Genomic DNA, 25,054 nt, shown 5'->3' on the forward strand with positions numbered 1-25,054 from the left:
ATTCTATACGCCTATTTTAAAGTTAGAAAAAATGTTGCTGTTGTGCTACAAAATCAGAGAGAAATGTGAGTATAGATTTCATAAGATGCTATCATAACTCTCTGAGAGCAATGAAATGCAGTGTTGTTAAGGATACCCTGAGTGTAATGTATTAATTAGGAGCAGACTGTTACTGGATTCTCTTTAATCCATATTTAGCCCTCTTTAAGTCTTTTCTCTCTATCCTTTGTCCTCTATTTGACAGTCTGTGCAAAATATCTTATTTAGAAAGGCTAAAGGTTTATTAAGAAGAGCAGGTTAATCACTCATATCACTAGCTTTAAAAATAAGCTACCACCACAAATAGGCCCACGCTAATGCATATGCTGCGAGTCACCTCGTTTTCATTTTGCTATGCAAGATGCTGAAAAAGGTTAAATTACACTTCAAACATCCCTGCGAGGAAACTGGAGAAAAAAGGAATAAAGTGTATTACCAAGCGAGCAAAACTTTATTTATGCAGCAATTACCTCCAAGCCAAGTGCTTTTCAAGCAGCTTTATAAACAGCAGTAAACATGAAGACATAAAAATAGACACGAGCAAGAGAGGACACAATCTAGTAAGAGTTCCATTAAGTGAAATCAGATAAAAGACGTAACCTGCGGTGCTGTCTCGTGTTTCAGCCACAGCTAATTAAATTTTTAGGTCTCAGGATTTAAAAGGACAATAAGTGATATTTCTTAAACAGGAAATGCTCTGAGCTCCTGAGCTGTGGACTAAGAGCCGATGAAGTCAGATTATTGGTTCAAGATCCACAGTTTGGGAAGATTAAACTTTCTTTAAAGTTCTTTAAATTACTCACTTCATGTGCAAATATGTGCTTAAGTACATTTCTGAGCATTAACACATGTATAATTATAAACTTTACCCATGTAATTGGTGTTTTTATCTATTTAAATAGTGCCAGTTCACAATATCAGGTGCCCCTGGCGCCTCCAGCTTTTTTTCATAGGGATGGCCATATGAGGGCCACTAAAAACATTGGGGCACACTACTGGGGCGGCAAATTTTGGGGGTGCCCCCCTGGTGGCGCCCCTGCCAGTTGCCTCAAACACTTCATATTGTAAAGTAAAGACTCAATATTAAAGATAACCTATAACGAATGGGAGAAAACAAAAATACAATCTTAATTCTAAATTGGAATTGCGATTTTGGCAGCTGTGACAATGACAATGAATGAACTCATGTGTACACTGTGGTCATGAATTGATGGGCATGGCCAGCAATAATCCAACTAAAGAGTTTAAAGTACACCAGGAAAATATCCTCGACACCAACACCAAAATAAGCCAGAACCATTGATCCAAAGTGCGATGGATCTATGCTTTTTTTTCTTTTTTACACAATTTTGACCCTACCAACTGAATTTTGCAGCAGAAACTGAGATAAATCAGACCAGGGAATCTGCTATAGAATCTTTTGATGAGCCCATGCGAACTGTAGCTTCAGTGTCCTGTTCTTTTGTGAATTCATTTTGCAAGTGAAATTCATTTTACTAAATTGTCAAAGGAGCTTGCAAAGAAAAGCGTCTGGACTTCTTTAAGTTGCTGAACCTTCACAGACATTTTACTAAATTCGTTTCTTGTATTAATTATTAAACCACACACTTCACGAAAGTAATTTAACAACACCCTCTGTATTTTTAATCCTAAATGAACATTTATTTTCTAAATATGGTTTTATGTACCCATATATGAGAAGCATGCACGGAGCTCTGCAGTAACTTAATACGTCGTGTCTCTATAAACTCAGTCGAGGTTAGGCGGATGCTGCTCTCCGGTCACTCCCACCGTGGGAGGACGGAGTCACTGCCGCCGGATAGTCCCCCTCAGCTGGGAGGGGCAGCAGAGCTCTCTGAAGTTGCTTTACTTGGGGAAACGATCGAGCACGTTAGCTTTATAACAGTTTTCTTTCAAGGTGCTCTACTCTCAAGGATGTTGGGTGTGGCTGGAATGCCTGGCAGGTACGTTTTTGTGTGTGTAGCGTAAACATAAACTCGCGTAGAGGTTAAATAGCCCGTTAGCTTTGGAAGCCAGCAGGCTAACACTAACAGCTTGCCAGCGTAGCCAACCTCTGGGGAGAAGTTAGCTCATCGCTTCTCTATAGTAGATAGGACGCTTTTCAAAACAGTATAATTATCGCAACACAAGTATAATTATCACCACACCCCACATTTTGGTACAAGGCAAACAAAGTGTAGAGATTACTCTGCGGAGTTTGCGGATTTCATTACACATACTTAGCTTAGTTTTTTCTATGCTACACGGTGCCAACGGCTAGCATGCTAAGTTAGTTGTATTCGCTATTTGTATAGCTCCTTTTTCAAAACTCACATAATTTTTTTATCATTCAGTCATTCACAGCGCTTTATTGGTATTTACAAAATAAATAAATGTATCTCATGTGCCCTGGATTAATGTCAGAAAGTTGTAATACTGTAATAATTAGGAAAATTGTTAAGCTTATTTATTTGAAATTGTAGAACTATTGACCAAAAGGCTAAAAATAGCTTTTTCCTAAAACAGTAAAACAAACAAACAACAACTATAAAATAGAAATGTATAAACAACAGGAGGGTATACAAACAACCATATATATCTAGACATGTCTTTGATTGATATGGCAGCAGATATAGTGCGTAGATAAGTGACTCGTTTTAGTTATTTACATGTAAATAGTACTGTAAAGGATAATGTTAGAAATTGTGAGATAATTTAGTTGTCACATGTATCAGTAATTATATATACATATCTATGTAGAGTGGTTGTGTGTTTGGGAAGTTGCAGCCAGAGAAACCCCTGACTGTTCTGTGCTGTTACCAAATTAGGTGATGACTTTGCAGTGAGTAATAGTGTTAGTGGGTTCAAATATTATTTCCATTCTCCATGGTGACAGCTGCATGAAGGAAGTTCAGGAGATGATATAGGAGTTATGTGAGAAATGATAAACACTAGTCTAAACTTGCACTGCAGTCATTTGTCAGCCCTGCATGTCAGAGGATGTTGCAGACCTAATGTATGTGTTATTGTTTCATGCAACAGCATTGCTAATGCCCTGGCCAGTGCAGCCTGCGAGCGATGCAAGAGCGGCTTCGCTCCGACTGAGAAGATTGTCAACAGTAATGGGGAGCTTTACCATGAGCAGTGCTTCGTGTGTGCCCAGTGTTTCCAGCAGTTTCCAGAGGGGCTGTTCTACGAGGTAGACATCCTCTAGTAGTCACTGCTCATTTTACACTACATCAGTACAAAGCTCAGTGTGTATAGCTCATAAACATGTGTGGAAATATTTGTCCCCTTTTCTTTATATAACGACTTTTTTTTTCTTTAAATTATTATTTGTCTACAGTTTGAAGGGAGGAAATATTGTGAACATGACTTCCAGATGCTCTTTGCTCCCTGTTGTCACCAGTGTGGTGAGTGTTACATGGCTTCAAGTTGGTATTTTATTAGACTTGTGTTCTGTGGTGACAACTGGACTAAATCATGGTGAAAGTCAATCAATCAATCAAACAAACAAACAAAAAAAACCATTTGCACTCAGTGCAACAACAGTAGGAGTGGTTTGTTTTGGCTTTTTGGTACTCTGTGGGGATTTTAATTCATTGTTTCTGGCTTGGTGGCTAACACTAATACTGTGTGGCACAAACTGCTACTTCATTTACTGCTGATGGGAGAAGAGCGAGGGACCATGGGGAAGTAACATAGGCTCAACCAGCCGGAGAGCACCATATAACTGTTAACCTTTTTCACACATAGGAATGAATGATTCAGCCCACCGTAGTTAATGCAAACAAGCGGATTAATGTCAGCTGGACTCCTGAAGCTCAAACGTTATTGCGTTATAACATTTGCATGGCTCATTTTTATTTCCTGATAGTTGTAGGGTTTCCACCAGTGTGTTACAAGCCTGTTGCCTTGCCAGGCCTATGTTGAGCCATCCCTCCAGGGTATGTGAGAATAGCTTCAGCTGTTAAGTTCGCTTAAGGGTGTTACTGGAATGCAGTCCGCATTATCTGTTGTCACACAAAAGAAAAAAAAAAACTATAAGAAAACTGTTCTGTCTTTTCAACTGATATCCTTGCACAGAAGTGTATTAATCAATTCAGGCTAAATCATTCATCTCTATGTAAACCGTGCCCTCCTGCAGGAGTATATACATATTCATCTTCATGTTGGAAGTGGGGAATAAATAAAATCCCCCGTGTCTTGACGTGTTTCTTAGGCTCGCAGTGCACTGGTGGAAACCATACTGTTGTTTAGCTTTTCTCAAATAAACTGTCTGTGTGGTTAATTAAGCATTCATTCATTTATTGCTGTCACTGATGTGCTCATGCTGCACTTTTTTTTTTTTTTTGGCACATAACGACCCCTGTGGATAATTTTCTGCTCAGATTTCATGCAACAGACCTTTCACATGATGTGTAGCGTCTCCTAAAGCGTTCACTGTTTACTGTGCCTCACTTTCTGTATTGGTCCTTGTTTAGATCAGATCCCAGTGTGTCCACATTGGGCTTTAGGGCTATTTATACTTTTATTTAGAGCTTCCCGCTTGTATTTAGGTCATCCAAGATGCCTTTTAGTGCATCTTGGATCTATCCCATAAGCTTAACTCAAGTGCTTCTCATCCATGTCAAGGGAAACAGTCTTTGTTAATTTAATTATGCAGAAAATTAAAAGGCATTTAACAGTAGTCTTATTTTAAGTGTCACTAAGAGAACAATATAGAAAATATTGTAGTGTGTTGTTGCAAAACTGTATAATTGTGTTCCTGTACACCAACCAAAAACAACATCATGTAAAATAACATCTAGGCCCAACAAATATTGAAAGTCAATCTTAGGATTGATTCAGGCTGATCTCTCACATATGGTTTCCCTCAGGAGAGTTCATCATTGGTCGTGTCATCAAGGCCATGAACTATAGTTGGCACCCCGACTGCTTCTGCTGTGACATTTGCCAGGCTGTGCTTGCAGATGTGGGCTTTGTCAAGAATGCTGGCAGGTAAGCGTCCCATCTGATTACAGTCATAAGACAGTGACAGCCTGTAAAACAGGTGGTTACACACGTCAAGCTGCTGACTCGATTGCTTTTGCATCCTAACAAAACAGCTATGATGGAGGGTGTCAAAACAGTTATTGAAGCTGCAGCGATCTCTCTTCACATCCCTTCCCCATTTACCTCAGGCACCTGTGCCGGCCGTGCCATAACCGCGAAAAAGCCAGAGGCCTGGGCAAGTACATCTGCCAGAAGTGCCATGCCATCATCGAAGAGCAGCCACTGATCTTTCAGAACGACCCCTATCACCCGGACCACTTCAACTGCACCAACTGCGGGTCAGTCTTCTCACTCCACACCAGGGTTTTAGTGCAGAAAACCGCCCACACGCTTCAGAATACATTCAAGGTTCATAGAAAGACCGTCTTCATTAGTGTGTTCAGCCTGTGTTCGGCAGCTCATCATGCATTTCATTGTTTCCCTTTGCACAGGAGGGAGCTGACAGCAGATGCCAGGGAGCTGAAAGGAGAGCTCTACTGTTTGCCCTGCCACGATAAGATGGGTGTACCCATCTGCGGTGCCTGCAGGAGACCTATCGAGGGGCGTGTTGTCAATGCCATGGGAAAGCAGTGGCATGTGGAGGTTCGTGAACGAGAACGGGCCTGTTTATGTACACAAAGTTACAGTCATGCAAAAGAAATCAGGGGTAACATGGCTTTGATTAAGCAGCTTGCTCCTTCAAAGAAAAGCCAAAGATTTTAGGAGTTTGCTGCAGGAATCGTGTTGATGTGAGCCTGATTTGATATTTATTTAAAAGAAATGGTGATAGATGATTTTTTTTTTCCCTCCTTGCAGAGTAGGAGCTTTACAAAAGAGGCCATTAAACACAAAGTAATGACAAAACCATTCATCCATCCATCCATCTTCCTAACTGCTTATTATATGAAAAAAATCATATTAAAGTAATTCAGGCAGAACTTATGTGAGTGTCACAAGTGCTTCTATAAAATTAACATCACAAGTCAGAATACAGGAATGTCTCAAAGACTAATGATAAGTTCATAATAGTGTCTGACGTCATGCTGGCCGCCTTCTCTTTGCTCGCAATACACTGCTCAGCCACTGCATTAAAACCACTGACAGCTGTAGTGAATAACATCAATCATCTCATTACAAGCATTGTTGGAAAACCTTTGCTTCTGGCAAGATTTTCCAACACAACAGCATTGCTGAACAGCTGCATTCTGTCCAGCACGATGGTATCCTGTGCCATACATCACAAACGGATCAGGAACGAATAAAGTCTTCCCCTATTATCCAAACTCCTCAGATCCCAGTCTAGTCAAGCGTAAGGGAGAAGCCCGATCCAGAGGTCAGTCGTCCATGACCAGAGTCATTCAAAGATTTTTTCGAGGTGTTTTTAATGCTGTAGCTGTTAAGTTTATGTGCAAAACAGTCTTTCCTCAAAAGCATAATAAAAATCTATAATGACTCTCATATTTAGTTACTCTTACTTATGCATAAGAAAATTAAGTTAATTAAATATCCAATTTGGAACCAAAATGCTGTAAGTGAGCTAATTTGAGAGATGTGAGCGCTTTTAAAAAGCTTATTTCTCCGGAGGCAGAGCGCGGCAGATCGAATTGTGTGTTTATCTGTATGGAGACTGCTGAGCTTTGTACTGTTCAAAAAGCTATCAACGGCGTATAGCACTCAATTTAATGCTAAAGATGGTAATTAGCCAAAATTAATTTAGATTCTACCCACTTCAGGAGTTTAGCTGGCAAGTGCCAGGAAAGTAGAAGAATTTTAAAAACACTCCGTGCACACCACCGGCAGTTTCTCCACAACAGTGAGAGATAACCGCATCTTAAAAACAAACGGCGTAAAATAGCGGTAGCGCTCTTCCAGTAACCATTTCTTCTGTGGTCTCTGTATATGGTAGTAAACATACTCTGCTCATGTAATATTCATGTTTCTGACCGTTAGAGAAGTTGGCATGCTTTCTGGGTTTTTTTATTTTTTAAGAGGTCTCCTTAACCCTCAGCAGTATTTGCTCTTTTTTGCAGCATTTTGTGTGTGCCAAGTGTGAAAAGCCTTTCCTCGGTCATCGCCATTATGAGAGAAAAGGGCTGGCATACTGTGAGACTCATTATAACCAGGTAAGAAAGAAAAACACAGCTCTGCAAGTACAATCTTGGCTTTGGAGAACACGACAGTGAAGTCTAAAAAAACCAAGAAAACCCCCCCAAACAGCAGCGCTAACCTCTTACTCCAGCAGCACATAAAAGAATTTGTGTTTGCTGGATAAACGCCTAATCTCCTTGTTTCTCTGTTCTCAAGCTCTTCGGTGATGTGTGTTATCACTGCAACCGTGTGATTGAAGGCGATGGTGAGTATCAGGGTGATAAAGCTTGTAATCAGTGCAGTGTTTTTTATTTTTTAAGAAGTGCTGCTTGAAGATAGAGGAGCTCCATGTTTAAGATTTGTCCACATTTTTTATTATATTTTACATCTTTATCCCTCCAGTTGTGTCCGCTCTCAACAAGGCCTGGTGTGTCAGCTGTTTCTCATGCTCCACCTGCAACACCAAACTCACTCTCAAGTAAGTTGAAGTGCTCATTTACAGCCAGCTGATTGTCGCCGTCCTCAGTTTTCTCCAACACCTCTGCATCGAGTCCTAACATTTGTCCGCGCGTATTATTCACTTCTCCTCCGACAACTCTTCCCTCTTTTGGCTCTTTTCCTTCTCTTCCAATTTCTTCTCTTACATGCTTCACTTGCTGCGTCTGTGGTAACTCAGAGATAAGTTTGTTGAAATTGACCTGAGGCCAGTGTGCAAGCACTGCTATGACCGCATGCCCGAGGAGCTGAAACGCCGCCTGGCCCGACGTGAGCGCGATGCCAAAGAGCGCAAGAAAAAGTCTGCTGTCTGTCAGTAGAAATCTTATTCTTTACAACTCGCCACTCCATCGATTGGTTGGTGCAATCGCTTACTTACTACTTTTATTTGTGCTGTGCTCGTTGTCCCCCCCCCCCGACAGTGTGGCATGTTATTATTTCTTATTTATTTTGCAAAGCCAGTTATTTTGTGTGAGTGGTGTTTGAGCAAAACCTCTAAAGCGTACATGTTTACGCATGAGTTTGGTTCAGCTGATGCTTTAGTAGGACTGCAGTACTTATTCTGTATTAACTGCTGCTTATTTTCACTACAGCCGATGGGTTTTTAAAAGGGGGGAAAAAAAGCAAGGTTCAGATGTTTTGTTGTATCTGGTCAGCAGTGATTTTATATATTTATTTATTTTTAATCCTTTCTCTTTGCAGGAACAAGTTTGTTGAGTTTGACATGAAGCCTGTTTGTAAAAAGTGCTATGAGAAGTTTCCTCTGGAGCTCAAGAAAAGGCTCAAGAAGCTGGCAGAGTCCAAATGAGCTGCTTCAGGCCAAACAACCTGGATGTTTTTGTCTGTGATGTATGTGGTGGTAAAATATCCAGGGGAACTACTGCTTAACAACAAGAGCCTGGCATTTAATCGGTACATAAATATTAGAAACTTAAACCATTGTGGTCGTTACATAAATGTGCTTCATTAATGTGCTTTTTAGCTTTTTCCTTTTTTTTTTTTTTTTTTTTTAAATACATTCCTAAATTAGCCAAAGTGATCATTTTCTTGTAAGGTAGAAAAATACAAGGAACAAAATTTGATCTTTACACTTGTGCCTTTAATATTTGAACATGTAATATGACTATAATGTGGTGCTATGCTTTCCTATATTTGTTTTAACGAGTGTGAGTCATTAGAAGGGGACCATTGTGTTCCTCAGAGTATTGTAACAGTGCCTCTTTTTGGGGGGAAAACAAAATCTTAAATGAGCTGTTATTTTTGGGAGCTAGTAGCAATTTTCATCATTATGTGTTAATGAAACTGCATTGGGACAAACAGCTGCATAGTCTCTGGCACCACCTCTGTACCAGCCCGACAGGCTATTCAGAGAATTATTACATGACTAAAACTGGGCCTTTGGGAGAAATGGGAACAGCAGAGGGTGCTGCTACTACAGAATCCGAGCCTTGTCTTTTAAAGTGTTGTCAGCATGCTCTCTATGCCTTCATTGTGTGTGGCTGTGTAAGGTTGTTCGTACGGTAAATGTTCATCAGATATATTTTTTTCTATAGACAAATTAACATTTTGCGTCTTCCTGTGAAAAACTCTTCAATGGATTTCCAATGAAATGACCCTTCAGCTGAATATTTAACCTGCTTTGTTTAAAATATTTTGCCGTGTCAGCATTTTGCTGGCAACAGCAAATCTTTTTCGAAAAATTAAGTGCCACACAACAAACTGCATTTGTTCGAATGATGAAATACTTTGGGGGGGAAAAAAAAAAGTTTACAGTTTATGGCAGCATATATTCAGTGTTTACCATCAGGATGAATGATCAATAAAGTATTTCTGAATACATTATCGTGACTTTTATTTCAAAAACACTCACTGTCCACTTTTTAGGCACATTGGTTTAGCTGATAATTAACACAAAAATCTAATGGGCCAATCATATGATAACAAGTCAAAGCATTTAGGCATGTAGACATGATCAGAGGACCTGCTGGTTTTCAAACCGATCATCAGAATGGGGAAGAAAGGTGATTTATGTGACACTGAACATGGCATGGTTGTTGGTGCCAGATTGGTCTGGGTAGGGTTAGAAGTGGAAAAAAAAATGAAAGAAAAGAAAGCATGGATCAAAATGCTCGTATCAAAGTTGCAGTCTGCTGGTGGTGGTGTCCTGTTGTGTAATATTCTGTTTGCACACTTTGGGCCCCTCAGTACCAACTTCACAGCCCTTAAATGCCACTATCTACCTGAATACTGTTGCTAGCCATGTCGGTCCCTTTATGACCACAGTGCGCCCATCTGATGGCTGCTTCCAGCAGGATGACACACCCTGTCGCAAAGCTCAAATCACATCAGACTGGTGTCTTGAAAATGAAAATGTTATATGTACTCTACAGTCACCAGATCTCATCAGTAGAGCAGGTTTAGGATGTGGTGAAACAGGAGATTAACATCATGGATGTGCAGCCAAAAAAATCTGCATCCACTGCGTTATGCTATCATGTCAATATGGACAGGTGAGTGTATGTACGCCAAACATGTTCATGTTTTTTCAGACGGTGTAAAATTAAAATCCAACTGTCTAAATGTGTTTGGCACCACCATGCATTCAGTTCGCAATTCAAATTGCAAAGCTCCCGGACAGGATGTGACATAAATAAACTAACAAGCGCAAAACAGCATCAAACTTTGATTAGTAGATGAGCTGAGTATATGAGTAAATCACAAGTTACAATGAAAATGGGATGAAAACCAATGTTACTCCCATTCACAAATATTTTGTCACTGATAAAGTTATTAAATAATTAAATAATGAAATGTTCTTGTAATGATCGCAATACATGTAAAATTCACCGCGAGACCTCCGTGAGTGTTCATCCTGATGTTGACGTTAATATCACAAACCTTCAAATGATCCAATAACATTTGAGATGTTTCTTACACCACCAAAGTGAACCTGAATGTGACAATGAATGAAAAGCAATAGAATTACTAAAATCATTTGAATACATTGCCCTGGGACTAGAAATACTCTGAAGTCTGGTGGCAGTTCCTGTGGGACATGGAATATAATTTTAGATGTCAAAGCAAAAACCCTCTGGCGGTGCCAGAGTTGATGGGGTTCACCAACAGCAATAGGATTCATCCTTTGGTAAGAAAAAAAAGAAAAGAAAAGAAGTTCAAATGAGTCCTCTCTTAACATTTCTGATATTCAGTTTATAAAATAGCACAAGTTTCTAAAACTTGTGGCATAGGCACTTTAAACAGATCATTTTCAACATTCACAGATTTCCATGTATAGAATAAATGTTATAATACACAATAAAAAGGGCAATCCAACAAGACAGTAACAATACAAATATGTAAAGGTTTAACTTACATTACAATAAGGTATATAATAGGGGTGCAACGATACACAAAATTCACGGTTCGGTTCGGTTCGATACTTTGGTGTCACGGTTCGATATTTTTTCGATACAAAAAAATGTTCATGCCTTTTTAATTTGTCATTTATTAAAATTATAAATATATATTTTAACTCAAAAGTACAGTTTTTAAATTTAACCCTAACCCTTGTGCGTGTTTTTTATTTTGACAGCGAATGCGCACCTGCGGACCACTTATGTGCAGCCCTGGTTATTTAGCTCGTCATATTGCAGCCACAGAAATTCTTTTGTCCATGAAACCATAAAGCTGCACTTTCTTTTTGCCTTATAGTCTGATTTGTCATAACTTCTCCTGCTGCTTTTACACACGCACTCACATAAGCTCAGCGATTCTCTGCGATCAACCTCTCACATGTTTAAGCTTGCTGCAGGAGATTTCACTTGTCATGTTTGCATAGTAAGCTAACAATTAATAAGACGATGTCAGAGGAATTGGTGCACAAATTATCATCACTCACAGATCAGTGCTGTCGCTCTCTATACACAGTTTGCACGATTGCAAAGTGAAAGCAAAAAAACAAGCGCAAATTCAAACGCGACTTCAATATGTCACATATTGACAGTGGCTCACCGATGCCAATGACATAATTACCCAGCTACATTTCTGAAAGAATGCAAAAGCATTGACATATATTTTTCCTACAATAGCCCCACGGGCAGGGAAGAGATAGATTTTTGTAGCCCGACTGAAAAAATCGCTAGCTCCGGGACGTCGGGCTAGCGATATTGCAAGCCCTGTATCTGATTGAGGAATCACTCATCTTTGGAAAAGAGAGTTTATTACAGAGAAATGGCTCTTTCCAAAATAAAAGCTATACTATCCGCTTCTTCTGGGCTATATTCTCAGCAGCATAAGGAGAATCATGTGCTAACAGCTGTCTAAATGACTCGGCTAAAGTTAGTAGCATGCTTGTTGTTTTTGTCTTTGCACTAGGATGATGTCGGCGTAAATGTGCAGTCATATTCGTTGTGTTCCCACTAGTGCTTTCAGGTTAATCTCGTTGAAATGACCTTAGCGCCACAACACGGCAAATCTCCGTTAACGAGCTACCGCCGATCGCTCCGTGCATGGGGCTAGACAGCCAACACGTTAACGAGCTAACTGCGCTAACACACTAGTTCACACCAATGTAATTGAGCATTGCATGGCACATCCAACATACTGTTTTACTTTAGTCCATGACTCGCTTACCTTCAGGGTCATACCTCACATGAAAACCAAAATAATTCCAAACGCCAGATCTGAATGAGAGTGGGGGAGGTCCATGTTGCTGAGAGCTTAACTTCTGTCTCGCTAGCTTGCCCTGTGCTCTTCCTCCTGACTATGCTGTCTGTGTGGAGCGCTCAGTGGATCTGCGCTCGACAGTGCAGCCTAGGCAGAGTAGTCGAACACAGATTCACTGAGCGCTCAACACAGACAGCATCGTCAGAAGGAAAATTGATAAAATAAATTACAAATGTTGTATTGTTCATACATATGCGTACCGAACCGAAAGCACTGTATCGAACGGTTCAATATCGATACGAATATCGTTGCACCCCTAGTATATAAATACATTATAATGATTAGTAAAATCTCTTCACAGCTTTCATTATGTTACTTTTACATTTGCCACCTGACACTGGAGCAGATGACATTGAAATGGTATCTAGGCAACACTACAGTTAGCTTTGCTCAAGTCATCTTCCTCAAATTGACATTACGAGCGTAATTATTCATTTCGGTTACACTAAATTAAATAGTTTAATTTCTAGGTAAGGTCTGACAAGGAATTTACTAAAAAGAGTTCATGTTTAACAGACTGCTCAATTACTATTTAACAAATGTGGTCCTTATTATGGAATAAGGCATGCCTGAATAACCGCAGTGTGGCTGCTTTAGACTGAAATGAAGTCTTTCATGAATGTTAACTCATACATTACTTAAAATTTTATAAGGTGTAAACAAGCTAGGATGATATATTCACACCTGACTGTTGTATGATTGTTGTAATGCTACAGTCACACTTTAGCACGACTGGGATTATTGTGATGGTGTGCAATGACTTTCCGATCTTGTCTTTGAAATCATTGCTTTGACCACTTGCAGTCAGTCGCTGTCCTCAGAGTGACTTTGGTGCATCAAGTCAGTTTACTCTCAGTCTGCATCAGTTTGTGACTGATTGCTGTCAAGTTGGCAAATACATGCATACAATCTGTGATAAATGGGAGAAAATTGCAGTTCTGTTGCCATCTGCATACACAGAAAGGCACATTCACTTCTTCTATTCAGAGTCCAACCAGATCCTTGTAAATAGAAATATAATTTCATCCACAAACAGTGACGTAGTTGCTCATAGACAGCAATTTAACTGCAAAATGACAACCTATTTTTTTATACAGGGCCATAACTAGAATACAACCAGTTGGCAAGCAGCTGAGTTAAATCCCTTATTGCAAAAAGATCCAATGCAGATGACTTGTGCTTATCAGCTGATGATGAATGTGTTGGCAATCTCTCTGCATTTATATAACAATTATTTGTAAACTTCAACCAGTCTGTTTGAGAGTGATTGCATTCAATCTGAGTCAGTCATTGATTGGAGACAGGTTGCTTCCCATCAGGTGACTTGTGCAATCGCCTTGTGGACAAATGCAGTCCTCCACAGGTTGAGCATGTTGCAACACTGAGCCTCTGGTTGCAGCAGCTACTTGCTATTGGTCATCAAAAGCAAAAAAAGAAAAGAAAGAGCCCAATGACCCAAACCACTGACTTTTCCTTGTTGCTGTTTTTAATCTATTGTGTCTGAGCTACAAGTCAGCGGTTGGTTTCCATAAGCTACTTCGTCCTAAACCTAATGAACTGTATGTATTTAACAAAAAGTTTAGGATAAAGTGATACACTCAAACTATCCAGCTCAGATAGACTACTCATTACAAATAAAGCACAACCGAACGGAAGGCAATTCATTGTGATTAAAGATTAATGGCTCAGCCCGGCACCGAGCAGCAGGTGAAAGTACAGGGCGTGAAGAGTTAAAATCCCACGAGAGCACTGTGGAGAACAGGTCGAACATGTTTGAGGAGAGAGCAAATGAGATCTCGCAGAGAACTGAAGAGGAGTTTAGAAGTCACAGCGTTGAGTGACACGGCCATTAACTCAGATTGAGATGTTAAACACAGTGGTACTGTTCAGCTTACTGTAATGGAAAAGCCACAAATAGCCTGCTCAAGAAGAGGTCTGTGGGGGACAGTTAACTGGTTTACAGATGATTTCCTGACAAACTGTAGTAAATAATCTAACCTCTAAACAAAGCAGAGTTCATCAATAAAATCAGAAGCAATCAGATAAGATAATGGGGACATAAAGGGCTTGTTTGTCATTTGGGGAAACACTTATCTTCTTTCTGGCCAGAATCTATAGCAAACCCATGTCTGGGTGCAAAGAATAAGGCGCTGGAGCCAGAAACGTGATTAAGCTGGCACAGGAAACAGACCAGGAGCAACTAAGGGAAAACAGCTAGCTCTGCTAAAAAAAAATGTAAGGCTCTCAAAGTAACTAATAAACATGAGGCATACTGCTTGTTTGATCTATGCAAAATTGGGAATATGAAAAAGTCATTTGCGGGTTTTATTAGTTCTGTGACAAACAAGTGTTTAGCCTTTATGCTATAACCTGCTAATTACCTGCTAGCTAGCTTCACATAGCATATAGATTTGAAAGCCCTTTCTGGCTTTTTAATTAATTCAGCAGTATAAACATGTTAGAATTATATGTGCACAAAAAAATTCCTGGAGACAGATTGACTCCATGTTACATGTTAACCAGATTGGGATTAGACAGATAATGATGAGAAACCTGAGGGTGGAATTTCGATAACTGGTTTTTAGAGTGAGAAGGTATTGTTGCCATGTTTTTGTACTGTGGTCGCAGATGTGATGGAAACCCCAAGAAGTGCAGTCTGAATGTTGCCCATTCACCAAAAGTCATTTGTAGGAGGTCTTTAAGGTCTTCCACATCGCCGAAGACCAGCGCTGACCCATTGAGGTCATTGCTTTTCACAATGTCGATGTACTTACTGGGGTATCGCATCCTCTCCAGCTAGGAAAAAAGAAAATGTGAAACTGAGCAATATTATCCTTCCTGAAATAATTTAATTGATTTATAACACCACACTGCTTGTTTTCAGCAAAAGCCCTTCAGCGTAATTAGCCTACGTTTTAGCATTTCCCTCTATATAGCAATGTTAAATGTTTACAGTCAACCTAAGCAGGAAGGATAGTAAATGGTGCATGCAATTAAATACTCATTACAGTTGGTAATTTTATCACACCAGTGTCATTGCTGTTCATTCTCTCTACATCATATCTGTGCCTTATAAAGTTCTTTCTAATGAAAATACTGCGTGCTGCAGTCAGGATTTTCAGTGTATTTATCACAAAGTGGTAAAAGCAAGCCTTCATTAGAAACGCTTCTGCAAAATGTTTATTTACTGTGCTGCTTTTTTTTTATACAGCATCTGAGTAATGGTACAATAAAGTGAGCTATTAGGGGAAGAGCTGCAGGCAGGCAACACAACTCTAATCTTTCAGGTAAAACTCCTTTTACCCTAGCCCAGTGTCGCACCATGTGAAAAACTGAGGTTATATATGACTTGATTAAAAAAAAAGAAAAGGGGTATTTATTGACTGATTCTTCATTATTATCAAACCACATTGAACCAGTTGTCTGAACAGGTGTGTTTTCTTATGCATTACTGAAAATCAGCTGCTCAAGATGTCACGAGAGGTCAGCCAAGACTGAAATCTTACAGAACATAGCTTTTAAGGAATTTCTTACCTCTTTACATACATCCTCGGTGTTCATATTAATGATCTTTGTGATTGGCAGTGGAGCTAGGTTCCTCATCCAACCAGAATCTTTCAGCCTGGATGTCCCTCTGATGTGAGCCAGCTCATTCTTAATTGAATGATCTAGGTTCACTGTTGCTGCTTCAAATGTCTTCAAGTCTTTTACCTTGAACTGGAAATCTACTTTGAGAAGATTTTCGAACAGCTCAGCATCTCCATCCTGCTCCAGGAAGTCCTCAATCTGTCCACTCATTACATACAGCTCTGCTTGGGACACACTGAAGACTTGCCATAAGGTCTTTGAATCATAATCGCTGGGCCCAGCCTCACCATCAATATCTGCCCTTTGTTGAGCATCTTCCACACACTGGAGGATCCAGCTGAGTCGGCAGGGCCAGTGATTGGCTAGGATCACCCATGCTGCAATGTATTCTGGTTGAGGAAGCTCTAGGTTTAAGGCTTTCATGATTATCACAGTTACTCGAATAGAGTTGATCACTCTTCTCATTGACATGACATCATCTAGCATGTACTTGCTTAGATTCCTGTCATTGCTGCTTAGGATGCTTCTGATTAAGTTATCTAGTTCATCTTTTATATCCAGCATTGCTGCTTTTGTATTGATCAGAGGGTACATCTCCTTTGCTTCAGATGTAACCTTCTCTAGAGACGAATTGGAGGAATCGTAGGAATAAGGAATTCCTCTGTGTTTGACTTCAACCGTGGGAGAATCCTCTTGAATTTTTGACTTGCTACTAAGTCTGTAAAGTAAACTGCGCTTTGAATCATTGGACAGTGGTGGGACTGTGAAGGGCAGAGTCACTATGCTGTTCAGCAATGCATATGCTTTGTCCTCTTTGCTCAAGCATCCATCTGCAAAGTTCACTTTCTCTACAAGGACTTCCGGATTTACAGCAAGAATGGAAATAAATGGGCTCTCTTCATCTGAAAGCAAAATGTTCATAGCATCCAGGACTGCAACAATTTTCTTAGGAGAGCAGCGGTCCAGATTAGTGATATTCAGCACGATTCGGATCCTTCTCCTCTCGAACACTTCCATAAACTGGATGAAGCGGGACAAACACCACATTTCCATCCTGACTTCGTTCATGAAGCCCAACTGACCACTGAGCCGCTCATTGTCCATCCCTCTCTTAATGTTCAGTGTCTGGCTGAAGATGAAGTTCTTCCCCATCAGAATGATAAACTTCAGTATGCTCACTGCAGGGACCCCTAATGTGGCAATTGCCAGGCCTTCCAGCACACCCACCTGGCCATTGCTGTCATCCACCTCCTCATCTGGTTTCAGTCCAAATTTGGGAAAGCCAACCGTTAACAGGATAATCAGGATGATAAGTGGTACCACCAGAAGGGAAAGGAGAAAAAGCCACAGTGGGCAGCAGCAAATCTTCTTGGAACTCCAGTGGTTAGGACCATCCTCCACAATCTGAGTTTTTTTTAAAACAAAAACAAAGCAAAATAGAGAAAAACATACATATATACATACATTATTATCATGCTTTTAAACATGGATTCAGAGTTGCCAAATGAGGTTCATGTTCTTACATTTTCTGTACCATGAGGTCTTATTTCTCATTTTGGTTCTGGGTAATATCTCCAGAACTACTGGCTAGATTGATGGAATTTGGTAAAGATATTTAAATGCCTCTATGGATCAGGTCAAAACATTTTTTGTGATTACTTTCATGAGACTCGACAGTTTACAGAACTAGTTACCTGGTCTCAAAAACCAACACACCTTCTGGTTAACATTTTTTCTTGGGAATTCTTTCTACCAGTGTTAAAAACAGACAGCATAGAAAAGTCTGGTTTATAGTTACAGGCTTAACTAAGATATGACTATGTTGAACATGATCTTTATAACATCAGAATAAAAAAGATTGTTGTTATAAACCTCTAGAATTATTGTCAAGCGGATTTTATTGGCACGTTTGTCATTATCGAGATTTATAATGGTTGAAAAAGCAAAATTAAAAAAAGTAAAAAGGATGCGCAAAGCACCCTCCACTAATGTTGTGAGTGTTGACATTGCATAGTTTGCCCAGTAGAGGGCACTCTGGAACTTGACAACACATTTTGGAATGCCACAGATACACTAAGCCAGTGTTTCCCAACCTTTTGGAGCCACGCCACATATTTCACATTAGAAAAATCACACGGCACGAATTGGCTTGGTTTTTCTGCCGTATACCATTTTTGCTTTCTACTGACCACCACTCATGCTAGGGCCTTAATTTGGGTCAGAATTTTCTCCTGGACCCAGGTCAGATTGTCTATTTTCTCTTTTCAAATACTTATCTATTGCTATTGCACACTGCATTGTCTCACTCACAGCATGACTATTATGTAATTTCATCTTCGTCTTCTTCTGTTTTACTGGCAGTTGACAACCCATTTAATTAGAGCAGGAAGTTGTACTGCCCTCTAGTAGAAGAGAATGTAATTGCTCTGCCCGTTACTCACGGAGTACACTTAGAGTACTAATCAGGTGGAACCAGATAAAGGCACACCTGATCATTTGTTGTGGCACATACAGTGGTTGGGAAACATTGTACTAAGCAGATAGTATGAGCAGAGTCGGGTGGAGTGTATGTAAAAAAATAGCTACACATTATGTTATTATATTAGCGAAATCTATATTTTGTGTTTCTGAATGAAAAAAAATATTGGCCAATATATAGGAATATCAGATTTTTAAATCACCAAATATTGGTATCTGTATCGGATCAAATTGTCAGTAGGACCATGTTAGCAGGTTGATGTTAGCATTTTGCAAATAATCTGCCGCTCTCAACAATTAGACAAAAATGTAGCTCTATTGAGACAAACCTTGTTCTTGACTTCCTCTTCTTCATCATGTTGAGCTACACGGTAGAGTAAAAGTTGTAATTTTCCAAAGTTCATTTGCATGGCCTCAATCAGCCGTATAGCTATACCGGCCCAAAGCAGGTCACTACCGGCAAAATGCCAAGCACTGAAATGCACATAAATGAATCTGACGTTTCGTTCCTGCTGGTTCTCCTTTGTCCAGATTGGCCTGTAGAAGAGCAGTCGTCCAATAAGTGCAAAAAAGCCGGTAAATGAAGGCTTAACCGAACGAGGCCTGGATCCTTTTGCATATTCCTGCTCAATCCTTGAAGCCTCTGAATTCATGTACACTGAAAATACACAAAACAAATAGAATACTGACACAGGTATCTGATGGTTGAGTTACATTTAAGAATAATATTAATAAAGGCAGAAATATGGTTATTTGGCACAGAGTTGTGGTCACAGAGTTGAATGTCATGGTAATTTAAGGCTTTTGATAGTTTCTCTGAACTGTTATTTTTCCAGGGTGGAACAAGCACAGCATTCATCTTTAATGATTTTAAAAACAAAAACTGGGTGCACAAGTTTGAATTTATTTAAGATTTTCTCTGATCCACACAAGTATGCATACAGGCTCTGTATATATACAGTCACTTAAATCTTTTAATAAGTGGTGCTCAAGGTTCAGCATTGTTTTAATTTGACAAGGACAAGTCCTATTAGGTTCACACTCGGCTGCAAACCATTCCAGAGCGATCTGGAGGCCATCACCTGATGAAGCCAACAGAACCACATCATCTGCAAAAAGCAGAGAGGAAATTCTGAGACCACCCAAGTGAAAGCCTCCCACCACTTGGCTATGCCTAAAAATTCTGTCCATAAAAATTACGAACAGAATCTGTGACAAAGGGCAGCCCTGGCAGAATCCACCACCCGCTGGGAACGAGTCCGACTTATTGCTGGCTATGCGGACCAAGCTCTTCCAATGGTTGTATATAGATCAAATGGCCTGTAGCAATGGGCCAGACACCCCATACTCCGGAAGCACCTCTCACAGGACACTCCGAGGGACACTGTCGAATGCCTACTCCACAAAATACATGTCTACTGGTCTACTGGTTATTACAAGAAAATATAATATACACAATAATCCATCATATACAGAGTTAATGAATAACACTGTATATCATCTGTCTGCAACATTTTGAAGCTTCATTATTCTACGAGTATTTTATGTTAGTATCAAATCCTTAAAACACCTACGTTTTAAAAAATGCTACTCTAATAAACCTGCTTCATTAAGTCTGCTCGTGTTATTTGTTTACATGTTGAAATGCCTGCATATACAAACTATACTCAACAGGATTATGTCCTCATTTGTGGAATGTTTGATGTCATGTTATCTCTTTTACAACAACAGCTTAAGTGTGGTAAAAAAGCTCAGTCAGTCTGTAAAGTGAGAAAAAGATTGCCTATAGTCAGTTCATATATGAGGAAGCAAGAGCTCTATTTTTTGACTCATTACAAAAACAAAACAGCACGTTTAGCAAATGTTATATTGTTATACACCACAGCGTTATTGCGAAAGCTGCAGTTTTTATAGTCACCATGCTATAGTTCTACACACTGCAATCATGTTCACAGCCATCTGTTGGCACTGCGATAAAGAAACAGATTCAAAACTGTATTTACATGCAAAACACGGAGAATTTAGTCGTGTTTGTCTTCAAAATAAGCATCCTGTCGTTAGCGCCTGGTAGGCTGGGCCAGACAAACCTACCTTGCATTTGTTTGAGGATCATGTTGATTCGATTCTCACATGAAGCGTAGAGTCCCACAGTTAAAGGTGATGAGACTTTTGTAAGTGTCTTGGACAGTGCGTATGCATATATGTCATCTAAAAAATTAAAAAGAAAGAGCATCATGGTTTTCTTATTTTACATCCTCATGCATTTTAAACGTAAAGTCTTATTCAGAGAGTCCCCACAATTCCTACCAAGTAATCCAAAGCTGCTAAACTGTTTGACATACTGCAGAACATCAGTGCAAAGTCAAACTGAAACCGGGGAAACAAGTTCTCCAGTCGGAAGTGAATTTCAGAAAATGGGAAGGAAAAATTGAGCAGCAGTGGACAGGCTGCTATCAACCACTGTAATTTTTAATATGACAAATCTAGGAACAAACCAACCATTTCAAGTTAATTTGACTGGATGAAGGCATGCACATAAAGTAACTGTACCTTTCTCTAATAGAAAATATATTTAATTACTAACTTAGTAAAACACAAGAATGGATTGTTGGTCAAGAAAAGATGCCAAGATAAGCTACGGATAGGAAAAGGGACTACTTAGGAGTCTGTGGTCTAGGTGAAAACAATAATGATGACATTATTAGCCAGTAAAACTGTGAGCTCCCAATGCAATGTAATTAAATTAATAATAAACTATTTGCAATTACAATGGAGAGAATTACCTATAAGGCAAAGTGCAGAAACACTGAAACAGTTGTTCATATCAAACAGATTCAATGCCATGTATGCACATTAAACCAAACACAAATACAAAACAACACCATCGACAACAACAAAAATAAATGGAAAAAATAAATTAAATATCCCATTAAAAAAAAAAAGCCCAGAGGGCCTTTATATGAGCTGGGCAGAGGGAAAGAACTGAGGATGGAGGCACTTAGCCCGTGGTAAATCACTGCATTAATAAAAATGCACGAAGAGGATGTCTCATTTGTAAAGTGAAACTGAAAATGAACCCCTGCTGAGGGGGTGGAGCTTCAAATATGTTATTATTAAAGAATAAATCACCTTCTGTTGTGTTCTTCATGATGATTGTTTGGTGAGACCAGCTTTCACAGACTATTCGTTCAGCCTGTGAAGAAAAGAAACAGCAGAGATCTCAGTGCAGCGGGGTTTCTTTCTGCTGCCCCATGAACAATGTGGCCCTTATCCACTGTGGCATCTTTTTGGAGAGATGTATGGTCAGGTCCTTAAATATATTGGAAAACAGCTCATGTTTTGTCATTGTGCCTCAATACAAGTGAACAAAATGCGATGTAAAGTGTGAAAATTCAGCTTCAAGAAATTTGGGAGAAAAAAAAAATTAGAAACAAATCAAACAGAAAAACAATTAACCAATCAAAAACTGCATGACAACGAAATGCCCCAAAATAGACCCCTGCCCATCCTTCACTATGAGCACGGGCGTGTCCTCCTTCTTTTTTTAAGATGTTATTTTTGGGACTTTAAGCCCTTATTGGATAGAGAGAGTGTAGATAGAAGCGGAGAGAGAGTGAAAGACATACAGCAAAGGTCTGCAGGTTGGAGTCAAACCCTGGCCTACTGCTTTGCGGCCATACAGCATATGGTCGCCTGCTCACCCACTGAGCCAAACCGGCGCCATGGACACGTCCTTCTTTCAGGTTAAAAATTAGCCAGTGTTTACTTTACAAAGGCTGGAAACAGAGCCAAGAAAAAGTGCACTAGTCTAGTTCCCTCTCAGACCACTTGAATTACACCATGTGTTTGAGTCATCTCCAAATGCAGTAAAATGGCGTTGCCTACTGAGCTCATTAAAATGGCTGCAGTTTAAAAAAAATTCTGATGGCTGTCGGGATTCCCCCTCAGCATCCTATTACATGGATGTACGATATCAATTTAAAAATCCAAGGTGACATCATCCTCGATTTTGTTTGCAAGATTTTCAGAACACTTGACGTCTGATTTATACTATAGATGCACCTATGGTATCAATTTCAAAATCCTACGTTGCCTCCTTCTCGAGTTATCATATTCACAAACTTGGGTGTCCATGCCGCCCTCCACCTGCCCGCCCGTCCAGTTCCATGGCAGGACGACATCAATACCCCATCAGTTTTTTACAGCTGAGGGGTCAAAAAAGTTAATTTTCTGGAATTAAAGCAGGAAGTGTGCGCTTGAATCACATCGTCATTGCTTCACTTCAGAAGCTCTTCAGATCTTCAAAAGCATTTATTTGCTATGACTGCACAGATTAGTTATAAATCATTATTAAGACACTGATAGAAAATCCTTGCGTTGCTTTTCTCTTTGATAATTTATGAGAAGGACTTGAAGTTGAAACGGTCTCCGTCCTCCACGTCTTTCCTCGAGGGTTCTTGTTGAAGAACATCTGCAACACTATTCACTAAAAGTTTCTGAAAATTGACCCCGCCCAACCATAAATATAAACTAATAAAAATAAACTCACAGTTCCCTTTGATACCACATAATCTTATATTTACTACATATAATCTTATAAGATGCACCTGCACTTCCTGGCCAGTTTGGTTCAACTGCTCTCAATGCAAATATCAGTCACACAATTCAATTTAATTCAATGAAAGGATCTGAGCTGCAATACAGCAATTCAGTGAATCTTTTCTTCTTTTCTAAGTGTTGGTCGAAAGGCATTTAAAGGATAATGACACTAATGTAACGCACTTACACGAGACCTCAGGCCATTGTCTTTTAGTCCACAGGAATGTCAGCAGCTTACCTGAGTCATTATTTAGCATTGCTATTATGTTGTTGCTTTCCCTGCCAACAACATATTTTCAGCTTGTGCTCTTGTCTGCACACGTCTAACAGAATCAGATCGACTGTGGAAAACAGAATGGCAGTACTGACTTTGTTTTGCGTTGAAGTAATGTTTAACTTTCATTGTACGATCAGAGTATGTAAACTGCAGCCCTAAAACTTCTAAAATTATGTCTGAAGCTTCCATAAAAGAATGAATGGTATATTATTCTTGGCTACAAGTGTGGTACTAAACAAACAAGCTTACCTGTTCTTTGTTTTAAGTGGTCTGGAGTAAAACAGAATAAGACTGCCAGCAACAGCTTAGTTGTGGTGAACTGTATGTCACTAAGACCTCTGTGCTGTAAAACTTTACAACCCTAATAAGATTAGAAAAAAAGAACCTGGTAATGAGAGGCCGTCTCTGTAGGCTAGGCAGTTTCCAGGAAATGAGGTCACAAGCAAGATGAAATTATTTCTGAGAAATTAAGGTGTGCATTTCTTCCATTCTTCTTTACTTTGCACCTAACTCATGCTCCCAATCTCCTATCTATTCACAGAATGTGAGTGAAGTGGGTAGTTCCTGAAAGCATTACAAGGTAGAAAATATCCCTATTTTTGCAATTGCTCCTGGCATTAACTGTCCAACTTTTTCGTCTCGTGGAAAAAAATGGAAAAAATGAGTGATTTTATGCTGGAGCCTTGGGTGTGCATGATTCATGAGCTGAATTTCTTGGTATAGAGTCCCTCAGGTTGAGAATGACTGGATTGCTCTGCCCAGCCTGAACTGACATGCAAAGCAGTTGCGATGCCAAAGCAGCAACACCAAAGCTTTTTGCCTGGAGTAGGATTTGTTGTGACATAACTGGTTAGTCAAGCTTTGAAAAACAAGCTAGAAGCTTAATTTCCCTTGCCATATTTCTTTATATTTTATTTCTTTATTTTATTTTAATTTTTTGCATTGGCCTCTTCATACCATCTGGTGTCGCAGTATACCTTGTGCTACAAGTCCTTCAACAAACTACAGCAAAAGAACTGGGCAGAAAGTCATGTCAAGGTGGCTGCTTTCAGAATTCATTTCTGATATTGCATTTAAAGCATATAAAAAGACAGAAGATTGGAATGAAAAGAATTATCTTTAACTCTCTTTATCTTCAGTAACATACAAATGGCTATAGAAGTTTGCAAGTCTATAGGCCTGTTATTCATTGGAGCGGAGAAGGAGATCAGAAAAGTCAATTTTACCTTCTGTTGCTCATTATATGAAGATTAATGGGCACTTGGGCAATGGACAGACTTTAAAATATAATGTATATATATATATATATATATATATATATATATATATATATATATATATATATATATATATATATATATATATATATATATATATATATATATATAATGAGTTTTGAAATAAATAAATAAATAAAATATAAAAAGGAAAACACACACACACAAATTACCACCTGTGGAGTTGTTTTGAAGGCGAGATCAAAACCTCTTTTTGTATCAGCAATAAACATGTTTATTTCTGCTATAAAGAGTGTATGTGAACTGACTCACATTGGGAGCCAATCCCAAGTGGTTATTAGAAGAATTGCAGTTTTTTTGCACTTAAGCTTTGGGCTTTATTTTTCATCTCCACAGGCTGCTGCCAGGGTTGGAAAAAGTCATCTTTGCAGAAGCTCTTTAAAGAGCGATACCCATTAGGATCTCAGCGGGCTCCAACACACTCTCATTCCAA

General features: G+C 39.4%; 2 protein-coding genes across 6 annotated transcripts; one reads left to right on the plus strand and one right to left on the minus strand.

The window, feature by feature from the left end:
• Positions 1–1,791: 1,791 nt before the first annotated feature.
• LOC309702808 (LIM and senescent cell antigen-like-containing domain protein 1) lies at positions 1,792–9,495 on the plus strand. 2 transcript variants are annotated; one of them, XM_082527443.1, is made up of 10 exons: positions 1,792–2,003; positions 3,082–3,238; positions 3,386–3,452; positions 4,920–5,040; positions 5,223–5,372; positions 5,526–5,676; positions 7,104–7,196; positions 7,378–7,426; positions 7,564–7,639; positions 8,359–9,495. In XM_082527443.1, exons 1-10 carry the CDS (start codon positions 1,807–1,809, stop codon positions 8,462–8,464), a joined length of 1,167 nt encoding a protein of 388 aa, XP_082383569.1. In that variant the 5' UTR covers positions 1,792–1,806; the 3' UTR covers positions 8,465–9,495. The 2 variants fall into 2 exon arrangements, with proteins under 2 accessions (XP_082383569.1, XP_082383570.1); XM_082527444.1 differs by lacking the exon at positions 8,359–9,495 and adding an exon at positions 7,838–8,343.
• On the minus strand, positions 5,020–23,743 carry nkpd1 (NTPase, KAP family P-loop domain containing 1). Of its 4 annotated transcripts, none has more exons than XR_014275729.1 (7): positions 23,285–23,363; positions 21,577–21,640; positions 20,539–20,655; positions 18,777–19,105; positions 15,916–17,373; positions 12,289–15,177; positions 5,020–5,081 (listed from the first exon to the last, which is right to left on the minus strand). XR_014275729.1 is itself a non-coding variant. In XM_082527407.1 (6 exons), the coding sequence occupies exons 1-6, from the start codon at positions 23,291–23,293 to the stop codon at positions 14,890–14,892; spliced, it is 2,265 nt and encodes a 754-aa protein (XP_082383533.1). In that variant the 5' UTR covers positions 23,294–23,363; the 3' UTR covers positions 10,808–14,889. The 4 variants fall into 4 exon arrangements, 1 of the variants encoding a protein (XP_082383533.1); XR_014275730.1 differs by lacking the exons at positions 5,020–5,081; positions 23,285–23,363 and adding exons at positions 9,593–10,796; positions 23,573–23,743; XR_014275731.1 differs by lacking the exon at positions 5,020–5,081 and adding an exon at positions 9,593–10,796.
• Between the last annotated feature and the right edge of the window lie 1,311 nt (positions 23,744–25,054).

Source organism: Aulonocara stuartgranti (assembly GCF_965226115.1).
Source record: "Aulonocara stuartgranti genome assembly, chromosome: 1".
NCBI classification, from domain to species: domain Eukaryota; kingdom Metazoa; phylum Chordata; class Actinopteri; order Cichliformes; family Cichlidae; genus Aulonocara; species Aulonocara stuartgranti.